This window comes from Chelonoidis abingdonii, chromosome 8 (assembly GCF_003597395.2).
Source record: "Chelonoidis abingdonii isolate Lonesome George chromosome 8, CheloAbing_2.0, whole genome shotgun sequence".
In the NCBI taxonomy this organism is placed as follows: Eukaryota; Metazoa; Chordata; order Testudines; family Testudinidae; genus Chelonoidis; species Chelonoidis abingdonii.
The window spans coordinates 93,158,380-93,180,807 of record NC_133776.1 but is presented as its reverse complement, the minus strand read 5'-3'; the positions used below and the strand labels follow the sequence as shown (position 1 = coordinate 93,180,807).

Sequence of the window (22,428 nt, the reverse complement as noted above, 5' to 3'; positions counted from 1 at the left end):
GGTCAGCACATGGTCCAATAACACTGGATAAGGGTGTCCTCACAGCCTGCTCCTCATCCCACAGATCCCTCCTTGAAACATTCTTTTCAACAAATCCTTTGAAAAATGATCACTGCTGGATACTTACACCTTCTCTAGCTCAGCACTGTTTGTCTGATCACTTCCTTCTGTGACTGGACTAAAATGTAAGCTGCTTGAGCCAAGGACAATGTCTGACATTGTTGGTTTCCTGAAAACATAAGCTGAATTGCAAAAATAATGAAATTGCAAAGGTGGTATTAGTACTTCTTATGTGTTTGAGTAATCCACAGCGGGACAATAAAAACAGTGCATTGAGAAGTAGCATTACGTCCCCTTTGTTCAGCCCTTACTGAGGAGAAGCCAAGAAGAGTTGTTTGCCATATGGAACCTTGTTCCTTGCTGGTGTGTTTCAGGTAAAACGCTTGCCCGGATAATACAGACAGTGTTTGTGTTGTAGGACCATTGCCTTTCATGGAGAAGGAGACGTGCACACAGCCAGAAGAGCACTCCTCTTTGCCTCTTGCCCACTTCCCTCTCTGTGCCTTCTTCCATGTGTTTCCATATGCCTGGAATACCCTCCCCACTAATGTAAATTAAACTTCCCCTTCAAGAAGCTATTTAAAATCCACCTTTACCATTAAGCATTCAGGATCTAATGGCCACACCCCACTCTGTGTAAATTCTTACCTTGTTCCTGTTGGTTCCTATCCCACCTGTAACCAATAAGCTGTTCAGGCCAGGGACCTTTCCTTTTCTCTTCTGATCTTCGATTGCTGTGTGCATTAAGGCGTTATGTGAATGATTAATAATATTGCACATTCCATGTAACGTGGCTTTTTAATAAGTGCTCTGAGCTATTCCAGAGATTTCCACATCGTTCTTAGGTGCCATTCTTTGCAAATCTTTTCCTTCTCTTTCCCTTGAACTTTTAAGATGGAAGTAAAATCAAAAAGTGTTAGTTGGGATTTTCCAAAGCACTCAGCATTGGCCTAATTCTGCTCCCATTAAAGTCACTGGTAAAACTCCAATTGACTTCACTGAGAGCAGCGAGGTCAGTGCTGAGCACCTTTGAAATTCACACTTGATGTATCTAACCATTTGCTTTAGAGAATAAAGGCTATCCAAGGAAGGAGGGAAAGGTGAAATGGCGTTCTTAAAACCCCTGCTATAAAAGGTAGTGGAATCCTGCTAGGCTGTGTTCCTCTCAATTTGACTGAACTTAAGTGATTGCTTAAAATCTGATGGTAGTTCTAACTGAGGAAAAAGTGTAAAATGTTGATAAAACTATGTGTTTTGAATTATATAATGGTTTACATAACTTGGAGAGAGAAGGGTGTGAATCTGTGGTTACAGAACACTTATATATTTGTCTTATATTGTTGACCTTTTCTTTAAGGATACCAGAAGAGTTCATCATGGACTTTGCTAGTGTGGTCTTTGGTAACAGGTTAGTAATTTCATAAATCAATTTACATGCTCTCATCAGAAGTCTAAAGCAGCCGTTTTCAACCTTTTTTCATTTGTGGACCCCTACAAAATTTCAAGTGGAGGTGCTGACCCTGTTGGAAATCTTAGATGTGATTGAAAACCACTGTTCTATGGTAACGACAACCTTTTGCGGGCCCCTTAGACATAGTCTGCAGACCCACAAGGGTCCACAGACCACAGGTTGAAAACCACTGGTCTAAAGGATCGTGGGTGATAACCTGGTCTCAGTGAAGTACGGTCCAGGATTTCACCCTGCAACTCTGATTCTGTGTAAAGTGACTGTCTGTTCAAGAGTATACCTCTGTGCAGAAAGCAGCTTCTCTTGCCACATTTAAATCCTTTCTCAAGGCACACTGCTGTCAGGGGACTTTCATTAATGACCCACGACTAATAATAATCTCAAGTATTGAACATATACATTGTTTTTTCCCCAAATCCCTGACCTTCCCCATGAAGATTCAGCCTTCAGTCTATGTAGTTTGTCTTCTGCTCAACCTGATTTGCACTGTAAGCTCCATGAATCAGGGGTCATATTTACTTTTATGCACTGTTCTGTGATGAATACATGCATGTCTATGGACAATTAAAATAATGATTGAGATTTTTTAAAACAGTGCAGGGAATTTAGCCACAGTTCTTGCACTGCTTGGATAGAGGACATGTAGCTGAATCTCTTGAACTGCCTTGAAAATTTCAACTAGTATATCTGCAACAGAGGGCAAGTGGTGAAATCCCAGATTGTGTCAGGTATTCTTGGGGATTTCTGCACCAAAAAATTAAAAATACGGCACACAATATTTAAAAATTCTGCATATTTTGTCAAAATACAATATAATCACACCAGTTTCAATTCTTTGGTAATTTATTTCAAAATACCCATCAGCAAGTATGTCTGTAACAATACAGACAACAGCAAAAATTCAGGAAATGTTATTTGGCAAATAGATTCTCTACTAGGCATATTAATATAGAACGTGATATATTTTGGTGACTGTAGCAGGGCGGATCCCTGCTCCGGCCCTGAAGGGGTTAAAACAGCCCAGAGAAGGGGCCAGGGCTGGAGAAAGCAGCCTTGTAGGCTGAGCTGATTGGGGAAGTGGCTGCAGCTGGGGCGACGCCCCAGACTGAGCCACAGGCCCTTATAAAAGGGCAGAGAAGCCAGGAGCTAAGGAGTCTCTCTCTGCGTTCAGAGAGAGAAGGGCCTGGCTGCTCAGACAAGGTACCTAGCGTGGAGCAGGGCTGGGGAAAGGCAGAGGAGCTGGGGAGCTCCTGCCTGGACAGCCCCAGGCTGTGGCCTAGCAGTAGGCTAGGAGGTACTGGGGTTGCAGGGTGCAACCCAGGGGTGGGCCAAGGCAGCAGGCCCAAACTCCTTTGCCGATGATGAGAGGCTAATACTGCAGTCTGCCCCAGGGCATGGGGCTAGCTAATGACTGGGCAGTTGTCGAGACACTGAGGCAAAGTGGGGATAAAGGGGGGTTCCCTGGGGAGGGGAAACCCTAAAGAGGAAGGGGATATTGCCAGGGGGCAGCACCCCATGTAAAAGGGGCACCGGGGTCCAGGGAGGGACACGGGGCCAGAAGGCGGATCACTGGCCTGCAGAGGGTACTCCAGCTGCATATTTGAGCAAATTCCCAAAGTGACCAGCAGGAGGCGCTGCAGGGGTGAGTCCCGCCCGGTTACAATGACACATTCTGTTTCAGTGAAATTAAATATTATACAAAAATGAGTTATACAAAAGTATTATAATGACCTGACCTAAGAGGGCACTGACATCCTAAAGGACTGTTTTGTGTCTGTCTGTCATGTCTTGTCCAAGTTCAAGCTTCTATATGTATTGTAAGGTTTTTGGGTCACACCACTGTAATGGGAGAAGGGGTTGGTGAGTTTTGTTGTAGGATAGCAGGCAGTTAGCATGGAGAAGAGAGACCCAGCAAAGAGTGTATGTGTGTGTAAGGGTGTGTGTGTGGAGGGAGAGGGGGTGTTTGTGTGGCTTGGGTCGTGTACATAGTTTGCCAGCCAACCCCCCTTCATCTCCAGAGGTGGTATGCATGCCCCCATGCCAGGTGCAGGCGGGATTGCTGGGGCATTCAGTGATAGATGGGAGCAGAGGTGGATGTGTTCAGGCTCATGTGCACATAGAGACATAATGTATATACGTAACTAATACAACTGAAACACGCAAAACTGGAAAAAGAAAGCATTTTGGTGGAAATCACAAATTTTGCATAAAAATATAAAATTATGCAGGGAACATTAATTCTGCGCAAATTCTGCTTTGCACAGTGAGACAGAATTCCAGTAGTAGTAGTCAGGTGCAGTGGAGACCAGCAGTTTCTTTGGGAAACTCAGAATGATTTTGAGTTTGTCCCTCAGTTTCCCTATGTGTAAGATGGGAATAATGATACTTTCACCAACAGATGGAAATACTATGTAAGAGTTAGATATTATGTATGTACAGCCAAAATTCAGTCAAGCATGTAGGGACACAATTAGTAAGGCCAAGGCACAAAATAAGATTAAACTAGCTAGAGACACAGAGGGTAAAAAGAAAACATTTTACAGATACATTAGAATCAAAAGGAAGACCGAGGACAGAGTAGGCCTGTTACCCACTGAGAGGGGAAAAACAGTAAGAGGAAATGTGGAAATCACAGAAGTCCTAAATGCCTTTTTTGTTCGTTTTCACAAAAAGTTTAATAACGATCAGACATCTAATGTAGAGAATTCCCTTGAAAATGAGGCAAGATCTGAGGCTAAAGAACAAGTAAAAAATTACTTACACGGGTTAGATGTCTTCAAGTTGGCATGGCCTGATGAAATACATCCTAATACTCAAGGAGCTGAATGAAGAGATATCTGAGCCATTATCTTTGAAAACTCATGGAAGATGGGAGAGATTCCAGAGAATTGAAAAGGGGCAACTATAGTGCCAATCTATAAAAAGGGGGGAAAGGACAGCCCTTGGGAATTACATACTAGTCAGTTTAACTTTAGTACCTGGTAAGATAAAGGAGCAAATAATCAAGCGATCAAACACCTAGAAGATTATAAGGTAATAAGTAAGTCAACATGAATTTGTCAAGTAGAAATCATGTCAAACCAACATAACAGCTATCTTTGACAGGGTAACAAGCCGTATGGGTAGGGGGAAGTGTTAAATGTGGTATATCTTGGCTTTTGATACTATCTCACATGATTTTTTCATAAACAAACTGGGGAAATACAACCTAGATGGAGGCGGGTGCTGGAAAATCGTTCCCAGAGGGTAGTTATCAGTAGCTCACAGTCAAGCTGGAAAGGCTTATTGAGCGGGATCCCTCAGGGATCCCTTGGGTCCAGTTCTGTTCAATATCTTCTTCAGTGATTTAGATAATGGCATACAGAGTACACTTATAAAGTTTACAGATGATACCAAGCTGAGAGCGGTTGCAAGTGCTTTGGAGGATAGGTTTAAAATTCAAAATGATCTGAAGAAATGGTCTGTAGTAAATGGGATGAAATTCAATAAGAACAAAGTATTCACTTAGGAAGGAAGAATCAAATTCCACACATACAGAATGGGAAATGACTGTCAGGAAGAAGTACCGTGGAAAGGAATGCGGGGGTTATTGTCAGTCACAAGCTACATATGAGTCAACTGTGTAACACTGTTGCCAAAAAAGCAAATATCATTCTGGGATGTATTAGCAGGAGTGTTGTAAGCAAGACACAAGAAACAATTTTTCTATTTACTGCCAGTTCTGGGCGCCACATTTCAGGAAAGATATGGACAAATTGGAGAAAGTTCAGAGGAGAGCAACAAAAATGATTAAAGGTCTACAAAACATGACCTATGAGGAAAGATTGAAAAAACTGGGTTTTTTGGTTTGGAGACCAGAAGACTGAGGGGGGGGACATGATAACGCTCTTCAAATACATAAAAGGTGGTCACGAGGAGGGTGAAAAAATGTTCTCCTTAACCTCTGAGGATAAGACAAGACACAATGAGCCTAAATTGCAGCAAGGAAGATGTAGGTTGGACATTAGCAAAAGCTTCCTGTTAGGATGGTTAAGCACTGGAACAAATTGTCTAGTAAGGTTGTGGAATCCCTTCATTGGAGATTTTTAAGAACAGGTTAGACCAGTGGGGGGCCGGCAGCCAGGACCCAGACCCGAACCCTGCCACATGCAGGGCCAGGCAGCTGGGACCCGGATATTTTTTAGCACGCACCTGGGCCACAGCTGTGTACTAATTGGGCTGCATGCGGCCTGCTGGCCGTGGGTTGGCCACCACTGGGTTAGACGAACATTTATCAGGAATGGTCTAGTTGTTACTTAGTCCTGCCATGGGTGTTGGGGTTTGGACTAGATGACCTATTGAGGTCCCTTCCAGTCCTACACTTCTGTGATTATTCATCATCATTAAGTTTTCTATAACTTACATTGTACAGAACATATTCATTAGCATGCTTCATTGACAGTCTAACCACATGTGCCATGCCATATGCTGTGCTGTAATTGTTAGAAACTTTCTTAGATCAAGTTCAGTCATCCAGCCTGATTGTAAAATTGACCTGAGAATTCAATCCAGGTAATTTGATGATACTCTGGCAGGGTTAATAGCTGGTGCTGCACTAGTCAGAATTCATTTACCTGATAGCTTAATAGATTAATGTGCTACATCAAATCAAGGGGAATTAGAGCAGCCTATTTTTCTCCCCCTCTAGGGGGGTCCTTTCTCCCAGACGGATCCTCTACCCTTATTTAATCTCCCCCCATATTTATAAATGGCTTGATCTTGCATGTGCTGAGAGTTGAGGGCACTCAGCACCTGTGAGAATCAAGCCTAGCATTGTTATTGATATAATTCTTTTCTCCTTGTTCTTGATATTTTTTTTTACCCCAAGCAAATGGATGAATGATGCTACAGAAGTTCAAAATATTGTTAATTTTCCTTGTTTAGGCTCTTTACTCAAAGTACAGATTTCTTGGGAGTAGGTATACATTTTACTCCTCTTTCTTCCTTTCTGTAATTTTCTTTCTGAATTACATCATGTAAGAAAGCAGAGTTCATAGGTGCCAAGTGAAACGTTGGTGATGGAGAGAGACATTTGAAGGGAGGGTAGAATGTGCATGAATTATGTATTTTCATCCAGGCCATTATTATGTTAGAGAATTTAGCTTTTTCATTTTCAGAAGAGTTAACTCCAGCTGTGATTATCCAATGTAATCTGGCTTCATGTTTAAGAACCAGAACAGAGGGACTTGTAGGACCATGTATCATTTCCATGCGAATCTGCTGCATGAGCTAACACCTAATTCTAAATTTTTTTAATGAATTATAAATGTATGTACAGTCGTTCTAAGTACCTGACCACTGGAGTGAGACCTATTAGATTTTTTGATTCAGAACTCATATGAACTAGATATCCCAGCAGAATCCATTTCAAATAAACATTTGACCTTATTTTTATGGTTTTCCAGTTATTCTGGCCTATCCGTGTAATTTTGCATCTTAAATGACAGTTCCAAAACTCTGCAAAATTAAAAATGGTATTTCTCTTTATATCACTGCAGCTTTAGATACGTCAAGCTGTGTAGATAAAGGGAAAAGAGCAGCATGTCTGATAGACACCATGAGATAAACTGCGAGAAATTAAAGCTGCTTTTTGAAAGGGATTACTCTAGATTCTCTAACTTTTAATACCTACAATAAACTTAGTACAATTTAATTTTAATCCAGATTACTGTATTATCAGATCATTGCTTAGAGTGGGTCCCATAGTTCTGTGTCTCACTGATTCGTGTGCTCTTGTTATACAATTGAATTTGCGTATATTCCTTTTAGGCGAATACTGCTGTGTCTGGAATTAGTTTGTCATTAATTTTGACATTGGTAGTTCAGTTACTGCATCTAATCCTGGAGTTCATTCCAGATGCTCTCCTGCTGCAATGCATTTTACTTAGAGTACTCTGAGACACTCATTTAGGTCCCCATGAGTATTGCTATGTCCCCAGTGTAATGTGGTGCATCCCAGTTTGCCCAGTGTTCCTTCACGCACACTGTTTCTAGACAGTTCTGTGTGAAGCGTTGCATGCGGAGAATACATGGGGTCACTGATGGACGCTCTTTACCCAAAAAAAAAAAATTTATTTACTTAAAGTGCTTTTGAAGACACGAGACTCAGCAGGTGCAGTGAAGACTCTGTGAAGTCAAAGGTGTCTTATGTTTTGCAGTGTAAATAAACTCTTCTTTTCCTATCACCAACATCCCATTTCTTTTCACTTTGGCTTGCTGTGTTCTCTTGCATTGATTTTCCATTTCCAGCTGCATTTGTATGGGTGGAGAGAGTTTCATTTTCAGTCAACACTTTCTTAACCATCTTGTAAAGAGAAGTTTATAGCTAGCAGTCCAGCACCAAACTAAAGGTCTAAACCAGGGGTCTCAAACTCCTGGTCCGTGGGCCATCTATGGCCTGCGAACCTTCTCAATGTGGTCTGCAGGGCTCCAGCAGTTTTGAGGCCGAGTCTCTCCCTTGGTCCCACCTGCCACCCCTGGGCACTCTCCCTCACCCCCACCCTGGGGCCCGGCAGTGCAGCTGAGCTGAGCCGCATCTACCTGCTCACTCCAGTGGCTGCTTGACCCTCCCTGCAGCCTCCGCATGCTTCTCCAACCCCAAGTACCCCTGTGGCCAATGGGAAGCTGCAGGTGCAGTGCCTGGGGGCAGCAGCACGCTGAGGCCCCCATCTCACCCCTCCCTGGAGCTCCAGGTAAGCACTGCATCCCCTCCCCACATACCCCTTACCTCCCTCAAACTCCTTCTCAGAGCCTGCATCCCCTCCCCACACACACCCCCAGCCCCCAAACTCCCTCCCAGAACCTGCACCCCCTCTCCACACACCCCTTCCTGCCCCAAACTCCCTCCCAGAGCCTGCAACCCCACCCCTTGCCCCAGTCCAGAGCCTGCATCCAGCACCCAAACTCCATCCCAGAGCCTGCACCTCCTCCCCCACCCAAACTCCCTCCCAGAGCCTTAGGCAGATTGGGGGCAGAGTGTTGGGGGGGCGGGTTCTGGGCAGCGTGAGTGACATTATTGGCCCGCTGGGAGGATTTGAGGACTGGCAGTGGCCCTAAGGTAAATTCAGTTTGAGACCCCTGGTCTAAACTTTGGCCACAGAGTTTTTGTGACTTCTAAGTGAGAGTCTGACGCTAAGTCTCATCACATTTGTTTGCAGTATGGACCTTTAACGCCAACCACCCGCAACCTAGGAAGTGGAAAAAGTCTTCTTATTCCACTTCTGCCCCCAAGACCCTCCTGCCTAACTGAAGTGTCTTCCACTGACTGACATTAGCACGTACAAAGGCAGCAAATTATAGCATGGATATTTTTGAGGTGATCTCTCTACAGACGAAACCCTGCAGCAGCTCGCCATTGAGGGGAAGGCATGTTTGTAATATTTAATCCTGTCAGGATTCTGCTAATGCCCATTTCTAGGCTCTGACTCCTCATAGTCGCACCCAGCTGTGTTGACCTACTTCTTATCCACAGGCTGACTAAGGGCAAGAGCCAGGTGATCTATTTCCTCTGCTCTTGTTTTTGTCCACGCTACTAGGGATGCCTCTCAGTTCTGAAAATAACTTGTGGGTTTTTTGGGGGGGGGGGGCTTTGGCCTTTGCTCTACACCAGAACATCATACTCCCTTAGGCTGTCAGTGTTACACACCTTTGTCTACCTGCTAATTTCTCTGGACAAATTATAAGCAGACAGCATGCAAACGGTATGCCTGGATCTGAGTAGGGATAGCCGTTAGACTATCGAGCGAATGTATCCTCATTTGTGAAAAGAGGAATCTCTTCTGAAATAAAATATGTAATTAGATTATGTGAAGCATCATCCAGCCCTTGGTTGGAGTAGCTTTGAAATGTACTATAAATAACTTACCCTGGCACAAAAAGCTTAGCCAAAAAAAAAAAATGGTGAGTAACACAAGTTCAAACAGTCTCCCCAGCAGACCACCGAGTGACCTTATTCTGGAGATAGTTTGTGAGTACATCTAAAAATGGATGCTTGTTGTGTCTTTGTATCAGATTTGGCTTGTTTTCTTACTCTGAGTTTAAGACGATATTAAAATTTTAAAGACTGCCAGGCATCTGAAGTTTAATCACCGTCAACTTCTTTTTCTCATAGAAAAACACTTAAACCCAGCACATGTGTCTCTTGTAAGAAGCAAAAACTTTCATTTATTAGACTAGACAAAAACATAAAAGCCATACCAGGGCTTGTTGTGACTGAGCATTACATAAGGAACTCTAATCCAATCCACTTTACTTACTCTGACAGGGACCCAGGGATGACATTTTACTGCACGCTTCAGACTGCTCCCTGATATTAACATTTAAAAAAAAAAAAACTTGATGTTAATTGACACTAGGCGTGCTCTGCTGCAGCAGTGCTGTATGTGTATGCTGAGGGGTGGGCAGTTGGGGAGGCGGATGTTGGCACATCTTAATTTCTGTGTTTAAACCCTCTTTTTCCTTTCTTACTTGCTAGTGCTGGCCTCACATGGCAATAAAGGTATATTGGCAGATGGACCCTAGTTGTTAATAGTGCATCACTGACTTATATATTATTCTGATTCCAATTTCAACACTCAGGTCTCTACCATAACCCTTTGGCAGATCATTACGGTGACCTGAGTTTACTGAAATTACCCACAATAGTTCATAAATTATCTGTTGAAAAGTGCAGCAAAAAGCGAGAAGTATGTGTATAGTCTGAGCACAAGATGCAGCCCCTTTACAAAACCTTAATTTGTTCAGCGTGTTCTGAATGATGCTAGACGCAGAGGGGAAATGTGTTCATACTGAGGCATATTTTTTTCCCTTTAGATTTTTGCCTTACACGTGTGCTTCATGATTTCCCTTCCCTGGTTTATCTTCCAGGCGCCCTGTTGTTGAAGCCACAACTATGAAACAAGGAAATAAGCTGCCAAGTGTTAATGACATTAAGTGGAGAGTGGATGTGGCTATATCCACAAGGTAAGAAATAAAAGTCTGCGGGACCAGTGAAGGGGTTTCTAACTCTAAACTTTAATCGCACTTTAAATTCACTTCTCTGTGCTAACATATGTCTCACTGTGTGATTTGCATGCAGTGTTAAATGGTACTGTATGGAGATAACCTTGAGTAACACACACATCAGATTCTACACAAGGCTACTGTTACATAAAATCAGTCTGTTGGAAATGCTTGCATCATTTGTTAATACAGTTATGCATTTTTATGCCTTCTGTTTTAGATTTCTAAAACATGCATGCTAGAAGCTCCCCTCCCAAGCTCTGTGACACCCTTCCAGTATTTTAAAATGTACAATAATAAACTTAATTAGTGCCTTGCCAGCGGCCCATAATTGTAACTCAGTCCAGTCTCACTATGTAATTACACCATATAACAGCTAACCACATCTTGTCTCCTCCCTGAATGCCACAAAGGAAGATGAGCTTTGTAGCCTGTGGAGAAGGTGGATAAAGCTGGACTCTGGCAGGCCGAGCATGAAAGTAAAATGAAGCGTCCCTTTTCTTTTGTATCAGAGGAGTTCCATTTCTAGTGCCTCCACTGACTGCAGCTGTGTTTGTATGGTCCAAGGGAAGAGGCAGTCTCTCAGATAACCTGGGCCTTAAAACCCAAGACTGCCACCTTGACTTTCATCTGGAAGCCCACAGGCAACCTGTGCAGCTCTTGGAGCAGCAGTGCTATGAGCTCCATTATATACTATTAGTGAGCAGGCCGCCACCTTTGGAACTAGCTGAAGTTCCTGAATGGTGTCATAATGTAGTCCTGAGTAGAGTGCATTACAACTGTTACTTGGCTGCTTCCCCCAACTTTCTAACATTATCTCTGTCTCACTTGGACTGAGCCTCGGTCAGCCAACCGTCCTCCGAACCCCAGTCTCCTTTAGATGTCTGGTTATCCTTTCAGATTCATTGGTGGGATCAACTGTAATTGAGAACAGTGGGGCTAAATATCATCTACACGCTATAGACACAGCAGCTCTTGTCTCCTTACTAATCCTCCTTGCAGGCTAATTTATGCATTGACTAAGAGAGACAACAGAGCAGAACCTTTGCAGTACCCTACATGAGAGGGCTCTTGGGTGGATAAACAATCATCCATGATTACCCCTTGAAACCTCTCTTCTGAATAGGAGTGAATCCATTTTAGAATAGTTCTGCCCACTCCTGCTACGGACCTCACAGCTTGTGAACAGCTCTTTATGATCAGCCAGGCCAAAGGCACATCTTACGCAATCAGTGTAGATACATTCTTTGGGTAGAGCCAGGAAGAGAGAGTGATCAGCACTGCTCATGCAGTTTCTGTCCCTCAGACCTGGTCTGAACCAAGATTGATCAGGCCGAAGGTAATATGTAGTCTGCAGATGCTGACGTAGCTGCTTGGCCATCTTTCCCAAAAGAGGAAGTCTTGGTAATCTTTCCTAAAAGAGGCAGATGCAATGCAAGTCAGTACCTGAGATTGTTGGGCTCAAGATAATTTCTTTAGTAGTGGCCCCACCAGTGCATTCCTGAAAAGCTGTCTCCTTACCTTCAGTCAGAGAGAGACTGGGACACCACCAACAGTGGCCATGGTGTCTCACTGATGTCCTTTACCAACCAAGAAGCTCATGGGTCTGGTGCACTGTGGCAACCCAAAATGGGCAATATTGGCCAAAACTCAGCCAAAGAAGACAAAGCATTTGTCTGCTCGAGACATTACCCTGCACCTACAGATGCAGCAAACTATTGGAAGTCAAGCAACTTGCAACTGTACCTCTACCTCGATATAGTGCTGTCCTCAGGAGCCAAAAAATCTTACCGTGTTGTAGGTGAAACCACATTATATCCAACTTGCTTTGATCCACCTGAGTGTGCAGCCCTGCCCCCATGGAGCACTGCTTTACCGCGTTATATCAGAATTTGTGTTATATTGGGTCGCATTATATCGAGATAGAGGTGTACAAGCTGTGCTGCCAACTCAGAGCGAGGAGGATGTTAGGGCACTTGCCATTGGCTGAATTGAATTATACAAAGCAGATAGGGTAGTTACAAATAAGGAGTGCCCTGAGGTGTGTTCTAAAGCAGTGGGTCTCAACCAGGGATCCAGGGCCACCTGGGGGCCGCAAGCAGGTTTCAGGGGGTCCCCAAGCAGGGCCGTTAGCCTTGCTGGGGCCCAGGGCAGAAAGCCAAAGCCCCGTTGCATGGGGCTGAAGCCTGGGGCCCTGAGCCCTGCCACGCAGGGCTGAAGCCAAAGCCTGAGCAACCTAGCTTCATTGGGGGGGGGGGGCTGTGGGTTTTTTTTGGGGTGGGGGGGGGGGGGGGGGGCCTCCAAAGAAAAAAGATTGAAAACCCCTGTTCTAAAGAGTTCCACTCAGGTGCTACTGCACTGCAAATTCTTTCTCTAAAATAGAGCAAAGCATGCAGAGAAATAACCTTAGCTTCAGTGCCTTGAACCCCCACAACAGCCTCACCAGTCCTTCCAAACAACTCAGGAACTGTATGTCTTCCACTCTCTGTATTCTTCTCCTTTATTTTCCTTTCCAGTCACCCTGTCACTCCCTGCCCCCTCAGGATTTCTTGTTTATCGTCTGGCCATCGCCTTTGCTTAAGAGATGAGGAAGCATAGTGATCCCAGGCTTCCAGCTCTGATGCCTGTCAGTACCTGACCTGGCTTTGGCAACATCCGCTGATGGAAACAGCACAGGGATGACTCATTTCCCACTCCTGTGGTCACCAAATAAACTCTGGAATAAAATAGCAAGCCACAGGCTTAGCACAGTCTCCAGGAGAGCTTGATTCCCCAGTTGGGGCTGCATTTAGAGCAAAGGAAGAATGGAAGGGTTTAGGACACTATTGCTTAGTGAAGATGGTCTGGGTTCTTTTTTGCTAACAGTATTCGGGCAATTTTCAACCCTAATGCATCTCTGTAGAAATCAGTAGAATTACACCAGGGTTGACTTTGGCTTATTATCTGTAATGATTGCAAGGTTGAATACCTTTCCTTTTAAATATAAAAGCTCCTTCTCCCTTTTTAGTCTGCTACCTCAGTATGAAAGTGAATTTGATTGAGTTCAGTTAATTTGTGTTCCTCTGAATTTCCTACTCAGCCAAATGTGAATGCTTGATTGAAATGTTTGGAAATTATTCATGTGAGCTATATGGGACCCCTCTCAGACACCTGAAAGGGTTAACTTATAATGCTATATAGTAGCATTGCAAATGTGTACTATTTTAATACTAATCATGTAAATAATTTCAGTTCACTGGCCCGTGCATTGCAACCGTCCATTTTAATGCTGCTGAAGCTTTCGGATGGGACAGCTCATCGCTTTGAAGTAAGTCTTGTTATCCTAATAGATAAAGAGAGAGCCACTTTATAGTCCTTTTAGAAAGTTAAATTGCTATTAAAAATGTTAAAGCCTTCATGGACAATTCATTTTTGTTGAAACTTTTCTTTTCCTTTAGTAAATTCTGATTTCTGTGCAGCCATACACAGTATATTACAAAACTCCAGCCAAAATGATTTCTTATCTTCTTCTTAGGCATGTTTTGTTGAAACTTTGTTTTCCAAAGAAATATTAATCACTCCAAAGTACTGTTGCATAATTTCTGATGATTACTTTATAGTTTTATTATTGACTGTGATCTTAAGATAAGACAATGGGTTTTGATGGCTGGGAAGTTACTGAAAAATTTATGAAATGCATGATGCCCCACTAAGCCTGTTAATTTTGCCACAGAAGATAGTTATCAGGTATCTTTACTCATTTTCTCTTTAATACACATCCTGCTTCTAGAAAGAGAGCAGAAAGCTATGGTCCCTTTTTTACTTCCAATTAAGCAAGGGCATTCTTTTTGACATGGTACATATTGCCTTCCCAGAAAATGGCATGAACTTGTCTGTACTATTAACCTTTGTAATAGACTGCTGCACTCTATAAATAACATTGTGTTGCATGAGTAGTTCACCTTTTAGTGCTTTTGGCTTCAATTCATGCATAAATATCTGGTGGTTATGCACCAGGTATTGGATTAAATGTTTAGCTTCACAACCTTTACTGTGTTTAATGTGGAAAACTGTTTCACAGAAAGACGTAACATAAAGCTGCTTGGAAAGGCCTGACTGTGATTTGCTACACTGTGAAGTCTTTAAGATGCCATATGACAAAGGATGAAATTCATCCCTATGCAGAGAGGCCAGCTCAAGGACTACGCTCCACTTAAGCCCTTAAGTGGTGCATAGGCTTTGTGCTAAACTTCTGCACAGGAGTGAATTTCACCGTACGCAAATAAATGAGCACAACTGATGGTTACAAATTGGAAAATCAGTTCCTCCTTCCCTTAACTGCCAGGATTGGGTTCGGGGTTCCATGTTTTTCTTTCCAGAGGGGACATCAGACACCAAAAGGGCAGTCAGCAATGCAACTCTGCACCTTTTTAAAGGCGGAGCCATCCTGTCAAAGAGATCTGCTGCTGGGTCTCCCCTAGTGCATGCAGATCACCATGCACAAGCAGCATATCTCATTCTGAATCTTAATCCACCAGCCACTTATATCTGGGTACTGCAGAACTTGCTGCGAGCAGGATGTCAACACGTGGTCAGAGTGCCTCCAATAGTTGATATCAGATCTAGGGGTAAATCTGTCTCCTGGTTCAAAGTGCCTTATTCAGGTAGGCAAACATTCTCCACTTCTGAGTCTCCTTTGTGCCCAAACATGCACACACCATGACCAGCTAGCTCAGCCATGTTTGTGTTTGGACTGGGAAACCAAGATAATTAATCCAAAGGATTGTTGCACAATGAATAGTGCTTTAAAATTATTCTATTGCACACACACAAAAGTTATATGCCCTTTGGTCTGCTGACCCTTCTGTCTCAAGCCATGTTTGCTGGCGCTGAGTGGTTAAATAAAGAAGGGGGGACTGCAACATTTTGTGGCACATTGCTTGCCTGTTGTTTAAATGAAAAAAACATGATGCTTTTACTACTCAACTGCATGAGAGAGTCACAATCAGGTGCTGAATTCCTCTCTCTTCACTGAGGTCCATGCTACGCTTAACAAACGTGATCGGAGATAGGAGACTCGTGTTGTCGAAGGAACTTCTTAGTCTCACCAGGGGCATGGCAGCATTAATAGACCACTGCCCCCATTTGGCTCCTTGCAGTTTGCAGTGGTAAAGATAAATCCATTAGATTTGTTTCTTCATGCTGAAAAATGAGTCTTTTCCAAGTGAAGTGAGGAATATGGGTGCAGTTTTTGCATAAACCATGCACAAGAGGCATTCCATTTCCATAACCATGTAAGCTCTGTAATGTAGCCTAGCCCCAGCCTCATTCATGATCTGCTTGTCTACCCTTTGCTTTAAGACCTTGACATTAGTGGATGTATATTATGCATTTGTCCATCTCTTTTTCCAAGTGTAACCATGTCTGAAGTGGTTACTGTACATCACTTATTCCTGTGGTTTTCAACCTGTGGGCCATAGGCCCCTGGGGGTCCACAGACTGTCTAAGATTTCCAAAGGGGTCTGCACCTCCATTGGAAATTTTTTAGGGGTCCGCAAATGAAAAAAGGTTGAAAACCATTGAGTTCTTCTAACGAAGGGCATCACTTCACTAGTGAATGTCATGTGAGAATATAACTGTGAATAGTCAAATTCGCTAACGATGCTAGCCAGGACTTTGAGATAAGGATAAGTCATCTCTGTCATATCAGCTAGCCATGGTTAAACCCTACCCAGATCAAGATTTAAACATGATGGGGCTGACATGATGCTGAATATATAATCCTCCTTCTGTACACCAACTGCAAAATCATGATCTGCATCCTATTAGCTAATTGGTCTCTTCAGAGCAGTGTTCTAACACAATGCCATTTTGTAGCGAAGACAAAGTGTAAGGAGTGTATTATCCGTACCACCTAATATACCTCTGTAGTTAAGTTAATCAGGGACTCAAGGCCCCTTTGTTTTGGCCAGACCACATGCCCTTTTGAAGATCCATTGGGGCCTGCAGAAATGTGCATAGGCTGCAAGGATCCTTATTTGGAGCATGGAAGCATCTGGGTAAGCCATGCTGGTACGTTTCAGCCAGGATAAGTAGTTATTTCTGCAGCTTATCTCTAATCCAGCCCATGGATCTGATGAGCGGATTTTTCCCCTGGTGGTTAGGATGCTAACTAGCAGGGAACAAAGAAACCTCAGGTTGGAAGATAACTTGAAGGAGAAACTGGTTCTCGCACATTTTATTGTATTTTGTCAATCAACACAAACATCCTGTTAAGTGACTGGGTTTATAAAACTTTGTTTAACCTTCTTATTCACCTCCAGGAGGGGGAGGAATAGGAATACAGCCAGCATGCAGTTTTTAATGTTATCTGAATGTGCCTTTTGCATAAAATCATGCGGCCACATTTTTTCATAACTGCCTTAATAATACACCATTGTAATGTAATTGCATTATTATACCTGAGGCATTATCTCCCATAACTACTTTCCAATTTTCAGAACGTGAATAGACTCAGAGTTTTTTTAACTCTAATACTTATCCAAACAGTCTGAAAGTTCAAAAAGTTCTGGCTGTGACTGAACAGTAAAATGTAAATTATTTAAAAAAAAACAAACCCACAACCTTGGTTTTAAATGTTTGATGTTCTTAAGTCACCATCTTGCTTCTAAAAATAAAAAAGTTGCCTCATTTGTGCATTCGAGCAGACTGGAGGCCAGTGTCAGTTTTTTATTGTTAAAAAAAGGGGTGTGAATGCCTTAAAATCCCAACGTGTATGAACTTGTTGAAATTTTTAAAAGTGAAATGTAAGTTATTCTTCTAATTGTCACACCAGCATAAAAAGTAGTCTGGAAACTGGTTACCAAAAATCTCTTGTATAGAGTTTCCACATTGCTGATGGCACTCTTAATAGCAGGTAGTCTGTATGTTTACTAACTTATGTATCAAATTTGTATAGATGCAACAAAAAATGTAATGGTGTAAGTCTGAATTTCCACAAGTGGCTTTAGTTGAGACCAGGAAAGGTTACTGTAATGTTGTTTTTGGTTTGTGGTCTTTTGGGGGTCAGGGAAGAATATGTTTGTTAAATGTTTTGAGATTGGATGAGCTGCTTTGAAGTCTCTGCCATCACTGCAAAGATAATCTTTTTCGGTAGTATTTCTTCTTTCATCGTTGGATTCTTTGGATCTAAAACAAGTATAACATGATATCTGTTGTCCGCAACTAGGGTCAACATTAGTGTACACTGGGAATGTTTCGTTGGTCAGCTAAGCTGTTCTGAAGGATCTTCTTTCACTTGAAAGTCTCCATTTCTGTAGGCTTGTGTTGGATGGTGTTCCTATACTAGGACTACCTCCATACAGTCCAGTGTATTGATGTTTGGAAGTATATGGTCTTCAAAGTGCTTGAGTAAAATTCTCTTGCAGTCCTGGGCAGCACTGTGCACCTTTCATAGACTGCCCTCACTGCTTCATAGGTTTCATTATGCATTTCAGTTGTATGTAGTGTAGGCTACTCACTCACTGCAGCGAAGCATTTCTCCTTCATCTGGTTCTGACACTTCTCTATTGGTTAAGATGTCCTAGACATAGTAGTCTGTGTACTCTCATCATGTTTGTCATGTGCTAATGGCATTTGGATGGGAGTAGGTTGAGTGGGTGGGCAATTCTCTTTAGGCAGAGGGTACTATAGTGCGTCCTGTTGCTATGATCCTGAATGCTGGCCTGTGCCGAGGGGTTCCTCTTCTTTCACACTTACCTTAGACAATCACAGCTGTCCTCATGTTCCTGTGATTTTGCTGTGAAGATCCCACTGTATCAGTTTTCCCTTCTCACAGTTTATAAGTCTAAACCCACACCTGCTTTCCAGGTTCGTTCCTCTGACCAAAGTTGTAATACTTAGCCCTTGCATAGTCCTTTTTCGGCTTGGACCTGGAAGTGGGGTTCTGGTCCCTGACTAGGGCTCCTAGACACTGTGCTAATATGAATAATATTCATTTAGGAGATGAAGGGAGGTACAGAGAACATGGGTTCACACAGCAACCCATGGCAGAGCTGGGACTGGAACACGTCTCCCTGACTTGCAGTCCTATGCATTAGCCACTGACCCCACACTTTCTTCCTATTAATGGGGAGTAAGAATAGTCCTGAGAAGAGATCCCAGACTTGGATGTGTTGATTTCTCTAAGCTACTGGTAATGTTTATATTGACATGTGCAGAAGCTGCTTTTGCTACTAGTTTTGAATAAAAAATAGCACAGAAGTTCCAGTCCTAATCAACCATTATGAACACTCAGCATTCTTTATACACAGAAAAATACTGTTTTGGAAATGCTCCTCTAGGCTGATACTTTCTGTACCCTGGTCTTGGGATGTCACAAGGGAATGGTTTACCCAGCCTGGATTGTGTTCTCTTGCAGCAAGAGCCCAAACTTTCAGCCCTGCTTTCAGTTTATGTGGGTTTTTCCAACTTTTTCTGTGCTGTTGTAAAGTTACAGAAGAGGATCTAGTGCAGGGATGGACAAACTAGGGGCCGGATTCGGCCCGCCAGCCATTTTAATCCCGCCCTTGAGCTCCAACTGGGGAGCCTGGTGTGGGGCTTGCCCCGCTCCAGCTTGGGAGCAGAGTTGGGGGCTGTTCCACATGGCTCCTGGAAGCAGCAACATGGCCCTGCTCCAGTTCCTACATGTAGGGGCAGCCAGGGGGCTCTGCTCTGCATGTTGCCCCTGCCCCAAACGCCATCCCCGCAGCACCCATTGGCCCATACCCCCGGCCGGAGCCTGGACCCTTTCCCACATCGCAGCCCCCAGCCCTGATCTCCTCCCACACTCCGAACCCCTTCCCCAGCCTGGAGCATGCTCCCACACCCCAAACTCCTCATTCCCAACCCCACCCCAGAGCTCACACCGCCAGCCGGAGCCCGCACTCCACTCCCCCACCCCAGCCCAGATCCCCCTCCTGCATCCTGAACTCCTCATTTCTGACCCCTCCCCAGAGCCTGCACCCCCAACCGGAGCCCTCACCCCCTCCCGCACTCCCAACCCCAATTTTGTGAGCATTCATGGCCCGCTATACAATTTCTATTCCCAGATGTGGCCCTTGGACCAAAAAGTTGCCCACTCCTGGTCTAGTGGGCACTTAAAACCAGCGCAGCTAGGAACCATCAAAGCTTCCTCGCCTTGAAGAGCCACAAAGTCATCTTACAATCTTCAGAGGTGCAACAAACTGCTTCGTGCATCTGTAGTAGATATAGTGCAAAGTACCATGTAAATTACTCAACCACGTAGGCCATTTTGTGTGGCCTACTTGGCCTCCCTGTCTTTGCCCTCTTCCCAGTCCTTCAAAAGAGCCACTTTGCAGCAGCCCTCCCTGTGGAGCCACTCCTCCCTATTTCTTGTCAGAATGTCACAACTCTCCCAGTTCCTAGAGACTGAGCACTCCCATCACCTGCCAGCCATGAGATGCTCAAGAAGTGAACTCTGATCCCCAATGTGTTATCTAGCCTCCAGCTCACATGTCCTTTAAAATTATACTGTCATTTGCAAAATGCTGATGCCAGCCTTATGCAGCACCTGTTGCACTTCGTGCTTTGGCAAATGGATCTTACTGTAATTTTAGTTTTTCCTTTTATTCAGTGGGTGTTTTCTGGAAGTTTGTTCTCCTGTTAGTCATTGTTAACCGTGCATTCCTTGATGTTATCTATTCCTCAGCTTTGCCAAAAGCACCCTAACCAGACACAGAACTTCCGCTTTCTGCAGCAAAACTCCCATTATTTGCCTGGAAAAAAAAGTAATTCACTTGCTATTTTTCCTTTTCTGTGACATTGTTAAAATTATCTGATGCTGCTTTTAAGAGGGGAGCTGTGAGAAGCTACAGCAATCAACCAGACACCCCAAAAAATCAGTCCATAGACATCTTTCCCTTCCCTCTCCTGCCTTGTCGTCTTCCTTTCCTGTATCCTTTCTTTTTAAACCCTGTTTTTCACTCTTCTGGCTGCGTGGCCTCCTCAGGGAAATCAGATGCTTCAGCTTTTTCAGTGGAAATGCCTAACTGGGAGTAGTTGCATTCACCCCTGTATTCCCAGGCTGATTCCCTGCACAGGAGTAAGGTAATGATTATTTTTTTTTAATAGTCACACCATTGATTTAGCCAACACACATTCAGCTGTTAAGTCTAAAGATCACTGTGAAGTTACAAAAGGATCTCACAAAACTAGGTGTCTGGGCAAGAAAACGTCAGATGAAATTTAATACTGATAAATGCAAAGTAATACACATCGGAAAACGTCATCCCAACTATACCTACAAAATGATAGAATCTAAATTTGCTTGTTACCGCTCAAGAAAGAAGCCATGGAGTCGTTGTGGTTAGTTCTCTGAAAAGATCTGTTCAGTGTCCAGCAGCAGCAGTCAAAAAAGCTAACTGAATGTTAGGAACCATTAGGAAAGAGAGAGATAATACAACAGAAAATATCATAATGCCTCTATATAAATCCATGGAGTGCCCACATCTTGAACGCTGCATGCAGTTCTGGTCGCCCTATCTCAAAAAAGATTTATTAGAATTTGAAAAGGTGCAGAGAAGAGCAACAAAAATGAGTAGGGGTATGGGAACAGCTTCCATATGAGGAGAGATTAAAAAGACTGGGACTGCTCAGCTTGGAAAAGAGACGACTAAGCGGGGTTAATAGAGATCTATAAAATCATGACTGGTGTGGAGAAAGTGAATAGGAAAGTGTTATTTACCCCTTCACGTAACACATGAATCAGGCATCACCCAATGAAATTAATAGGCTGCAGGTTTAACACAAACATAAGGAAGTATTTCTTCACACGACATACAAACTGTGAAACTTGTTGCCGAGGGATGTTGTGAAGGCCAAAAGTATAACTGGATTCAAAAAGGAATTAGATAAGTTCATGGAAGTTAGGTCCATCAATGGTTATTAGCCAAGATGGTCAGGGATGCAATCCCATGCTCTTGGCGCCCCTAAACCTCTGACTGCTACAAGCTGGGACTCAACCATAGGGGATAGATCACTCGATAAATCGCCTTGTTCTGTTCAGTCCCTCTGAAGCATCTGGCACTGGCCACTCTGAAGACAGATACCGAGCTAGATGGACCACTGGTCTGACTCACTGTGGTCATTCTTACGTTATTACCTAGCATTTTGTTAGCCTCTGATCTTTTGCTTAAAATCTATAAAACTCTTGTCTGAACTTATATGGGCCTGATGTTCTAGAATGATTTCTGTCTGTATGGGTGTATTAGCCAGATGAGTCACAATTCTAACAAATCGTATGTTTCAGGTGCCAGTTGTAAAGTTCCAAGAATTAAGGTACAACGTTGCCCTGATATTGAAGGAAATGAATGATCTGGAGAAAAGAAGCATTCTGAAAATCCAGGACTGAACACTTCCAAACTGCAAATTAATAGAACCAGTTGGAAAACTTGAAAGAGAGTTGTGAAATGCAAAATAAAGATCCAGCACCATTTTGCATGTATCAGTATTGTAACGTAACATTTCTAACATCTGCTGTAAATATTTTTCAATTAAAGTGTTAAAAGCCTCTGCTGTTTTCTCAAACTTATTTTTGCCTAAGAAATATATTTATGAACATGGGATAATCCACTGTTTGTGAGCACTTCTGTATGATTCATCAAAACATTTTTAAAATAACTGTCCTAATAGATGTAAGAACCATTGCTTCATGATAATGATTCATCTCTAATTATTTTAGAAAGCTTGCTACCGAAAGCCCTGTCACTATGTAACATAAGAAAAACTTGGCAATGCTTGAAATTGAAAAGAAACCTCGCTGTAAACAGCACGACAAATATGTGAAATTGAGCAAGTCTCGTAAGTCAGATTGCTGTGTTCTC

At 43.2% G+C, this 22,428-nt stretch overlaps 1 protein-coding gene across 1 annotated transcript in view; it reads left to right on the top strand.

The window, feature by feature from the left end:
• The window catches only part of COMMD5 (COMM domain containing 5), a 31,982-nt gene extending 9,867 nt beyond the window's left edge, over positions 1–22,115 (top strand). The window contains exons 4-7 of the mRNA XM_075068858.1: positions 1,418–1,468; positions 10,433–10,528; positions 13,799–13,874; positions 21,855–22,115. Of these exons, the coding sequence (XP_074924959.1) occupies positions 1,418–1,468; positions 10,433–10,528; positions 13,799–13,874; positions 21,855–21,956 (325 nt within the window). The 3' untranslated portion in view covers positions 21,957–22,115. The remainder of the gene's footprint in view (positions 1–1,417; positions 1,469–10,432; positions 10,529–13,798; positions 13,875–21,854) is intronic.
• Positions 22,116–22,428: the final 313 nt, after the last annotated feature.